The sequence below is a fragment of the Gopherus flavomarginatus genome, chromosome 2, assembly GCF_025201925.1.
Source record: "Gopherus flavomarginatus isolate rGopFla2 chromosome 2, rGopFla2.mat.asm, whole genome shotgun sequence".
In the NCBI taxonomy this organism is placed as follows: domain Eukaryota; kingdom Metazoa; phylum Chordata; order Testudines; family Testudinidae; genus Gopherus; species Gopherus flavomarginatus.
This window is the reverse complement of record NC_066618.1, coordinates 178961021-178972172: the sequence shown is the minus strand read 5'-3', so window position 1 is coordinate 178972172 and position 11152 is coordinate 178961021. Positions and strand designations below refer to the sequence as shown.

The window sequence follows — 11152 nt, the reverse complement described above, 5'->3', positions numbered from 1 at the left end:
TTGATAGGTTGATCACCCTATGCAGCAGAGGTTGGGGCTTTTTTGAGTTCATTCGATTACTGTGGTGTAGCAAAAGTGGGATTCCTTTCCATTGGAATTGCCTGTGTGAGTACGGTGGAAGAATTACTGACCTGATTCTTATTTACATTAAGACCCCTTTACAATGCCATAAAGGAGCGTGCAAGTGGATATAGGTGCAATATATACCCACCTTGAGGCTTATTAAGCATGAGAGAAGGGTATAATGAGTATCTGGCTGAAATTCTATAAATCAGAATCTGGTCTAGCATGCTCTGTTTCTTCTCTTCCTTCAATATGATCACTTCCAAACAAATTTCAGTAACTGGTTTGTAGAACTAGTGGGTTAAAACTGTATTCTACCCTTTTGAAATGCCTGGGAGGAGAACCTACCATAAACAGATTAGTCTTCTGGACACAAAATAGCTTCATGTATTCTTTTTTTCCTCTAAGAGAATGGTTTACAGTATAGACAACTTTCCACTTGACAGTGAGGGGAAACGGTAATAGATTAAAGCACTAACCTTTCATTGCTGTAAAACCATCACTTACAGAGTTTGTTAAAAAGGGGAGACTCCTTTATCTTGGAAGCTTATCTTTGAAAAAGAGGACTGAGAGAAACCCATTTAAAATGTGTTAAGAAATATTAGTTTTATTTTAACCAATTTTCACAGCTGAATATTTATTCTATAAAAACTTTACAGATTGTACAGTTTATATATAGTTCAAACTACTAGAACAAAAGTAGGTCCCACAGATGCAAAAATACTGTACCAATCCAAGGTAAAAGCAATTTACATACTGTACAGCTCTCCACGAGGAAGGGAGGTGGTCAGTTCCAAGTATAAACTTCAAAACTGTACAAAAATAAGGTTTGATTTTTCATTCTTCATAATACATTCAATAAGATTGCAAGCACAGATACCCAAGTAATAGTAGATATCTGCAGTCAGGAATCAGTAACCAGTCCTGAAAGGAATGCAAAATAGATCTATTTACAGAGGGCACTCTTTTACACCATATTGTGTATATATAGTGTATATTTAAAATAATAAAAAAGCATAGACAAAGAACATTAAACATCTACTATAAGGTAGTTTTTTTTTTATAAAAGGAGTTTTTGTATGTAATAGTGTGCCAAAAGAATTTTAACTTATTTAAATAAAATATATTCTAAGTGAACCTAAAATGCATTTTTGGTGTAATACATCAATTAATCCAGCAAATAGAAAAAAAAACCATACTGTGTAGAAAGTAGTATTCTCACCCAGCAACAGAAGCACTTATGTAGTTATTAAAAAAAAATCAAACTATTTAAAAAAAAACACTAAAACTAACTTATAACTTAGGATATTCATATACATAAGATATTCAGTGATTCACTAATACTGCAAAACAAGCTTTTTTCCCCCCCTATGAGACAGTGGTTTCTTTATGCTAACTAGGTAAGAATTAGACATGTTCCCCCCCAAAAAAGGGGTTGAGTGTTTTCTTAGCATAGCTCCTGAGCACACTCTTTTTGGGATATTTATCTAATTAAATCTTTCATTATAGGGTTTTATTCTCAAACAAAAAAAAATTAAAATGTTCCATTAGTTGAGGTATTTCAACCTTCTTCTCAGATCAAGACAATGCCTTATCTTAAGCCACTTGTTGGGCCATGAAAGTAGGAGCTGGCTAATACCCGTTTCAACTCTGTATTTTAGTGAAAGGGGGGAAGCATTATTCAGACTTCCCTGCCACATAGAAAATAATACAACACAATTCACTCTCCTCCCCACCCCCTTCTTTCTGATACAGTACTAGCCAATGCTAACAAAAACTAGAGCCTCAAAGAGATGTTTGGTAGTGCACTCAATTATAATTTTTAGTTTGTGTATATAAAGATTATATATATACACAAACTATATATAGGGAGAGTTTTTTTTGTTCATTTCTTTAAGATACAGTACTTTACAACCCCTTGACAATAAGCGCGAGGGTCTTTCCAATCCCATCCCCAAGCTTTGCGCTATGGGTGACTTGGTAACAGGTTTTCAAAATAAATTGGGGCATTTTTATGCCCCAGTTGTCCACGTAAATACAATTCCAGTGTCAGTGCACATCTCATCAGAATTCATCGATTTTCCTTTGCAGGTATTTTAACATAGAGTCCATCCCTTGTGCAGAGCCCCAGATTTTCTTTAAAGCTTCACACTCCTTGTCATTTGCTTGTTCTAAGTCCACCTTCATGATATTACGGACTAAAGCTTTGGATTCTTCAAGCACCTGTAGCACAAAAACCACAATTGATATTAGTAATCTGTGTGCTAAATGTGTGTTAGTAAAGTGGAATAGTCACCAATAGATGTATGTGGGCAAATCCCAATATTGCTAAGAGAAATTATACACATGAATCTAAGGGACAATATATTTCACATCAAGCAGTTACTTTTCCACAAAGTAACACAGGAGCTTCTTCATTCTGTGCCAGATAAAAGCGGAAATATTTGAGTATGAACCAGACTTTATAGATGGTATTAAAGGAGATAGAAGTCATTATAACAACTTGGTAAATTCTGATCTCAACACTGTTTTCCAGGATTGTCTGAATTATAACCTGGTAGATTTAAAAAATTGCTTTTTTTATTTTTAAGTAAAATTTCATAGGCTGCTTTTAAATGCTAAAGTTGATGATTTTTAGACAATTCATTTGTCCTCTCCAAAAAGAAAGACTTCATAAGAGCAGAAACTGATGTTGATCTAGTAGTTTAAAATAAACTTTACATTTTGGTAAAACTCCAGCTGGCAGGAGTGCAACTGCCACCTGCATACAGGAGCAGGAAGGCTCCTGTATCTTCTTACTATGTGCATCTCTGAGAGTTTAACCTAATTTAATGGAATGTCCAGAATTTTATACTCCTGGTTCTTATGTACAGGTCTATTTATAATAGTTTCTTGATGTGTGATAAAATGTTGGTAAATATTTAAGTTACATTGTGTAAATGGTTCTTTGATGTGAAAGTGGTGGAGTCTGTTCTTTCTTTCTAGGGCAAATGAAGTGCTGACCCCAAAAGCTACTTTGAGCATGTATGTAATTAAGTGACTGAGACTGTCAGTACTTAACAGGGCCGCCCAGAGGATTCAGGGGGCCTGTGGTCTTCGGTGGTGGGGGGCCCCCACTTCGGCGGTAATTCGACAGCGGAGGGGGGTCCTTCCGCTCCGGGACCCCCCTGCCGAAGTGCCCCGAAGACCCGCGGCAGGGAGCCCCCTGCCGCCAAATTGGCGCCGAAGACCCAGCACTTCAGTGGCGGGTCCCAGGGCGAAAGGACCCCTTGCCACTGAATTGCCGCTGAAGACCTGGAGCGGAAGAAGCTCCAGGTGCCCAGGCCCCGTGAGAGTTTTCCAGGGCCCCCGGAGCGAGTAAAGGACCCCGCTCCAGGGGCCCCAAAAAACTCTTGTGGGGGCCCCTGTGGGGCCCAGGGCAAATTGCCCCACTTGCCCCTCCCCGCTCCCCGAGTGGCCCTGGTACTTAAAGATGGTTAAAAAATTCTCCTCCCCCCCACCCCACCCTGGTTTTATTAGTATTTATAGCAAGCTGTTGAAATGAAGGAAAAATCATGGATTATTTTCCATCCAAATTTGGAAACTTCAGTGTTGTTTGTTTTTTGACTGATTTTATTGAACTACACTATTGCTACTGTTGAACACAGAGGAGTTAGCCACACAGTGGTGTTAAATCAAAGATTCTTCTCTTCTCTCCCCTCCCAATACACCTGCCATTCATTTCTGTATTTCTGCTCAGTTCTGATTGCAACTATTTCAATTTTTAATTTGGAGTGAGTTAGTATTAGTCTCTTTCTATGTGGAGTATACTATTAATAATTTAGAGTTTGCCTTGTGTTATTAATCCTACAATCTATTACAGCGTGTGATAATTTGAGAGGTGTCTCTCTCCTTGATCTCTTTAATGATGAGCCTAATAATATTGGAATGTGTTATTAAAACTTTGTGCTCCAATTTACATAATTTATCTCAAGTATTCCATGCGAATTGTTTCTAGAAAGATGAGTGAATGATGTAGTTCATTATTAATCTATTCATAAAATGGAGGAAAATAAAATGAAACTTACAACTGAATTACATGTGACAAGTTCCTTAATTCGAACCATTACTTCCTGTGTGAATGTTCCCGGCCAAAACACTTGAGATACCAATCCTTTTGCACAAGCTTCCTGCGCAGTCAACTTCCTTCCACTGAATAACATTTCATTTGCCTGAGGGGATAAAAAGTTATTTCTGATATGAAATGTAATGACAAAAGAAAAGTTGAAAAGAAAATGTTAATAAATGCCTGCACTAGTTGGGATGCTTGGTTGTACTATAGCTCTCCAATGTTAATCCAAATACATCAGTAATATATAAAAAGGAAGTAGATGTTAAAATTGTTGTGTTGCCAACTATCATAACTCAGTAGTTAATCAGAGATGCATTTGTGATTAAATAAGAAATCACCAGATAAATACTTGAAAAAAGTCACACTTTTTCCATTCATGAATGGTTAAGATGTAATTCACTTGAAGTAGAGTTATTTATAATTCATACTAAAAATAAATCATAATTAGATTGCAAAAAATCTGGAAAATAGATGGAAGTCATTACAAATGGCAGTTTGATGCATCTCCTGTGTTTGATTAGTTTTAGTGATTTAATTTTGGCTTCCGCAGCACTAACAAACAGTAACATTCCTCCACAGATCACCATTCAGTTGACTCATTTTCTGCGTTGGAAGAAAGCATATTTAAGTCATGCAGCAACAGATTTTGCAGCTTAAAAATTTTACCACTGAGACTTCAAATATTTAAAATATGATATTCTTACAGGGCCTGATCCCAAAGTCCACTGAAGTCAGTAGGAGTTTTTACAGCAACTTGAATGAGCTTTTGATCTGGTTCATAGTATTTCCTCCTTTCTATTAACCTCATACATATGTTGTTTTAATACTTAATTTAAAAACAGTTGTTTTGAGTAGGTGGATAGAGCTTCTGTTCTTTCTGAATCTTTGAGGCCTAGTTTTAAATAGTGTTTTTATCAAATGGATTATAGGCATGGAATGAGAAAATATACTGGAGTGCAGGATAATTCTCTCATGCAGGAGTTAGTGCACTAATATAAATAATGTGTATTATTTTCTAATGTTAAATACACCTATGCTAATATGATAACATGTATTATCTGCCCTGTTAGGCCCTGATCCTGCAAACACAACTTTAAGCACAAATATTTCTAGCTTTTAACATTCTATTCTATTCTTAGTACCTGCTGCATCGATAGTCTTTCTTTAATACCGAGTTGCTACTTTCTACATTAAAGGAAATCACAAGGCTATTCAGTAAATTTATTTGCAACTGAAACATTACTCAATGACAAGGCCATTGTATCAGAGCTCATGGAATACAGAGAAGAAACATGAGCCCGATCTGACAGATTTAGCATTTCTTAAGATAAGCAGTTGAATAATGCTTGGCACTTAGTCTTTCATCCAAGGATCTCAAATAACTTACAAATCACTATCCCCATTTTACAGATGGGGAAATTTAAGGCCCAGAGTGATTAAGTGACTTAATGATACAGTAAAATAAAAGATCTGAGTTCCTGCTAACAAATAAAGTTACTGATTCCCAGTCCACTAGACACACAGACTACACCGTGTATTGAGAGGTTTCATAGAATAGTTTCACTGTATTTGCAGATCCACAGGAAGACACTGTAAATAGATTTCCATCGCAAGTTGCAGAAAGGAAGCTGTGACTCATGTACAAAACGAGAAAGTGTTGGGTACATCCACCTATAAATCCACCTTGGGTAAAAAATTTATGAACCTGTTTGCAAAATTGGAAAGTATATTTGTGATAGCTGTTAATTGACAAAACTGTAGCTAAACAGAGTTATAAGAATGTTGCATCGTGGACTCTCTTATATGCACTTGATGTCAAGTGAACACATCAGGAAAAGGAAGTATCTTTTGCGAGAAGTACAAAGTGAAGAACTTCTGAACGAACACTGAGTTTACTTTTTGTAATTACAAATCTACTTGGGAGTTTATAAATGTAATTTGTCTAATTATTTATCCTCTGTAGGAACGTATGAATGCCAGAGTGACTTTTTATTCCTTTAGAACCTGATAGATCTGGCTGAGCTCTTTCAACAAGAAATATTATAAAGAACTGTAATGAAAATTTTTTTGGTCATCTTAAATCTCATTTACAAGCTACAAAACAGCAGAGCCTCTCCAACCTGAAGTAAGCACTCAGCTGTGTTATGGTTTGGCAGGGTTGAAGGAGTGCTTTCTGCTATGGGCTGGCACTTAGCTCTTGATCTAGCTCCAATACATGCCAAAACGTTAACAGCAATTTGACCAGAGTCCTGCTGTCAACAATATTCTGCAACCAACACCTGTATTTCTGCTCTGAAAATTGACAGCGCTACTGGCCATTTCCCACTGAAATAGAATAAAATGTAAAAAGGAATAATACATTTCACTAACACTCTGAGTGGTAAGTTCTCTTTTGGGTATGTCTACACAGAACAAAACAAAACAAAAACAGCAGTGAGTCTGAGCCCAGGGCTCTAGACTCAGGTTCAAGCTATGGTGCTAAGAATAACTCTAGACGTTCAGGCTCAGGCTCTGAAAGCCCCTTTCTCCTCAAGATATAAAGCCCAAGCCCAAATGGCTACATCTCTATTTTTAGCATCATTGCGCAAGCCCCAGGCTGTAGAGCTGGGCTCTGAGATGCGCTGCCATGGGGCTTTTTTGTCATGTTTTGTCATGTTTCCTACTCATTCTATTCCAATTCCTCTATCCACTTTGTCCTTATTTTTAAAAAAATCCAATTAGCACGTGATCCCCTCTCCCAACAAGTTATAAACATGATTCTAGGGGACAATATGTTCTAGAACGTGGTTATTTTAAAAAAAAAAATTACAACAATATAGGAACCAATGGTCCATCTAGTCCCGTATTCAGTCTCTGGCTAGCCAGAACCAGCTGATTTAAGAATCGTTTTTGCTACAAGTAGAAAAATCAATACATTCCCCAAGGAACATGTAAAGTTCATGCAAGCTAAACTCAAACTTTCTAAAAAATAATCAGCCACAAAGTTTCTCAAAACTAGAAACCAAATACAAATGGAAAGGAATGACTGCTCACTTAGAGTAGACACCAGCATGAAAAAATTATTAATCTAACACATTTACGTTTTTCTATTAAAGAACTGTATCCGACTCTCTCACAATGAAATCTGTTAATTAATTACACTAGTAAAATAAAAATGTGAAGTTCCTTCTAAATCAATCAGTAAGTGCATGGGGGGAGGGAGAGGGAGGGTTCTAGGAAAAAAAATAAGGCAGCTCTAGGCATTTGCTTCATGGAGCTGCTCATCAATTTCATACTGGCTTAGGCTGCGGGTCTAACATCAAATGGTGCTCAGAAGGATGCATATATATTATGAAATAAAATGCATAGTAGCATGAAGCAAAATGAAAAATAATGCAGATAACTGTGGCTTTTTTCAGCTTTTTCTAAAGTTTGCCCCTTCACTTGATTATTTTTTTTAAGCTGTATGTAAATTCAGTTTCAGCAGTAAGAGGATATGGGAACATGTTTTTAACCTACTGATCCTACAGACTACACACTTCCCTGGCACAACACTTAGAAGTGATAAACAGAAGTGTCTTATTGGAACACTTGAGAACTAAAATATCAAGATATTAATATGTTAATATTAAACAAAGCCTCTTCAACTGATATGTGCATCTTAGGAAAGTTTGACGAGGCTACTCGTGAGAGAAAGAGAGAAAACCCACACAACTTAAAATACATAGATATATTTTACACATTAAGGTAAGATTGTGGGAAGTAAGCAACTATAGGTGGCAGCTAGAAATGCAATACTCCAGTATGGTTGTGCTTGATTTAGGCATTATGCCTTTAGGAGAACTGCGGTAACAGAGCAGTCTCTGCCTCATGCCTTTACAGGATGCAGCATGTAATCCCTCATGTGCTGGCTCAGATCTGCTGGCTAATATGGAGGGAGAGGAAGCATGTTTGTAGCCCAGTTTTCCCTTCTCCTTCCCTTTTGGGGAGACCTTTGCCACTACAACCAGTTAGCCTTGCACAAGCAGAAGGGTTATAATTAGCCCATGCACCCTCTCGCTCCTCTTTTGTATACCCATGGAGGCCTTGTCAGAGTCTAGTCAGAGTAGATAAGCTAAAAATATATTTATTTCTCATGAACCATTTTCATAAAACAATTACAATCCACACACCAATGAAAACATGACAGGATCACTGTAGATAGAGCACTAATGGGGAACAAAGCTGATTATTTATTTTTATTAAAGTTACTTACAGAAGCCAGGCCCATTATCCTAGGAAATGTGAGGGATGAACATCCATCTGGACTCTGTCCAAAAGTAGTGTACGGTGTCTGAAACCAAGCCTTCTCATTAGCCCAAACCACATCACAGAGAGATAATATTGATGCTCCAAGTCCAATGGCTGGGCCATTTACTGCTACAATGATGGGCTTCTTAAACTGAATAAAAGTATTCACAAAATTCCTGAAAAGAAACGAACACTCCATCACTACACATTTTAGCAGCAAAATGTATCAGCCGCTCAGCACTCAGTAATAAATAGTCTCCACAGCAACTAGTTGTAAACAACATTTCAAGAACCTGCTCTACTCCCTCACCCTCTGCAGAACACAACCACCGGGTATTTGCAGACCTCCCACGACCCTACCTGGTTCTTAACAGGTGGTTGTGTGTGGCAACTGACATCACTGGTAGCAGACCATTACTGAGTATGCTCAGACAGTATTCCCAGATTTATCTTAAAACAGAGAGGAAGGGGAGCCTTCCCTGAAAACACAAATCTGCTTTTTGGAAACAAGTGGGAAAAGATCCATCAATAACTTCAGCCCCATTATCAATCACAGATCTTTAAAACCTTCTCCCCTTCATTCCTGGATCTTCCATGTTCATCATGATCCTCAGAGGTCTAGGTGTCTTAAGGATAAGCAAATTCATCTTCCTTTAGCCACCCAGAACAACATCAGTTTATTTCAGTGCCCAATGGTGTCAAAAGCTTGGATAATGCACGGGTTTCCATGTGGAACTGTGGAGTTCAAATGTGTATCATAAGTGCCATCTGGGTAAGACAGAAGCATGCAATCAATCACAGGGAAATGGCAATGAAGAGGAAATAAAATAGTGAGAGCCCGGGGGTGACAGTGGCCATTGAAATTTTTATATTTATAGTGTAACAGCTCAGAATACTTTTCAACATATCACAATTTGGATTTGGTGAAATTTTCTCTCTTCCCATATCAAAAGTTTATTCCAAACTTGATTACCTCACGAACACAAAGCACCTTCAAGCAACTATTATACTGAAATTTGTAGTATTTTTGAGACCTAATTTAAATTGGGAAGGGAAGATGGGGGACTATATTGTGGGGAAGGGGCAAGAGAGCCCCTGGCATGAGGGAGGGGCTGTAGGGAGTTCCTGAAATAGAGGGGAATGGGAGGATGACACACAGAGAACTTGTGGGAATGGGGAGAAATGGAGGGATGCAAGGAGCCCCTCATATGTGCAACAAAGCATGCAACCCTCAAGTATGTAAACACCTCAGGACAACAGCCCTTTCTGTTTAGCTCGCTGATTCTGGCTTTACATTAAAAATTACTCCTAAGTGAGACGGTTTGGGATAGACTAGAAAACCCCGAGTAGTCTTGTCTGCAGTAGAGAACACCACCATCAAAACTTTCAAAGGTGTGACTGTCTGGGGTAGGAGTACTGGATGAAAGCACTATATTGGTGCAGCTTTCTGTTCACAATGGCCCTGCAATGGTGCTGGCTATCCTCATGCGCTATTGCCAAGGTGTGGTACAAGTACAGCAAACACTTCCAAAAGTGTTGGCATTGTTTACGCTAGAGAATTTCAGCAAAGTCAACATATTATTGTTTAATCAGGCCAAAAAGGATGGAGACAAAAATGAACATGATGAGACAAAAGGAAATAGGCTTGACTAGGCTGAAACCACAAATGTTTTGAAACAATGAAACATAGTAGTAACCGCCCTTGGTGACTGGCTACTTTCTGAAAAAAAGCAATTGCTTCAGTTGCAAAATAGTGGCAAATCAATTTCCACATCTGTATATAATCTTGCTTCTTTGAGTGATGGTCCATATATGGATTGCAAACGTGGATGCGCAGGTATGCCACGTACCAGAGCCAGAAGTTTTTCGTAGCAGTGCCCGTTGACCCACACGTGCACTGTGCATTCCCTCGTGTTTGCAGCTGAGGTTGTGTGGGTCAATGCCGCTCCAGTTCCCTCCTACTGCTGCATGACTGGAGTTGGAACCCCTGTTCCGCTCCGCTGAGAGAGTGACTGTTGCCCTTTTATCTGTATTGTGACAAAGTTCCTCCTCTATCTTGGTGGGTCCTGCGCTTATTGGTAGATTTGTTCACCTCAGAGGTTCACCATGTGGGTCAGTGAACAACCCAGAGACCTTCCCCTCTGGTGGGGCTGACAGTCCAAGTCAACTCCTCCTGTGTCTGTCAGGAGTTGGGAGGTTTGGGGGGGAACCCGGGCCTGCCCTCTACTCCGGGTTCCAGCCCAGGGCCCTGTGGAGTGCAGCTGTCTAGAGTGCCTCCTGGTATAGCTGCACGACAGCTACAACTCACTGGGCTACTTCCCCATGGCCTCCTCCCAACACCTTCTTTATCCTCACCACAGGACCTTTCTCCTGGTGTCTGATAATGCTTGTACCCCTCAGTCCTCCAGCAATACGTCTTCTCATTCTCAGCTCCTAGTGCCTCTTGCTCCCAGCTCCTCGCCTGCATGCTACAAACTGAAGTGAGGACCTTTTTAAACTCAGGTGCCCTGATTAGCCTGCTTGCCTTAATTGGTTCCAGCAAGTTCATGCTTATTCTGGAACTGCCCCTGTTACCTTACCCAGAGAAAAGGGATCTACTTAATCTGGGACTAATACATCTGCCTTCTAACACTCTCCTGTATCCACCTGGCCTCACTCTGTCACAGTATATAGTTGTAAATAGTTTGTTTTTCCTTGCAGTTAGTAGAG

General features: G+C 39.1%; 1 protein-coding gene across 1 annotated transcript in view; it reads right to left on the bottom strand.

The window, feature by feature from the left end:
* Window positions 1–643: 643 nt before the first annotated feature.
* CDYL (chromodomain Y like) overlaps window positions 644–11152 on the bottom strand; it is a 195696-nt gene continuing 185187 nt past the window's right edge. The window contains exons 5-7 of the mRNA XM_050940049.1: window positions 8409–8619; window positions 4131–4274; window positions 644–2286 (exon numbers count right to left, since the gene is read on the bottom strand). Of these exons, the coding sequence (XP_050796006.1) occupies window positions 2128–2286; window positions 4131–4274; window positions 8409–8619 (514 nt within the window). The 3' untranslated portion in view covers window positions 644–2127. The remainder of the gene's footprint in view (window positions 2287–4130; window positions 4275–8408; window positions 8620–11152) is intronic.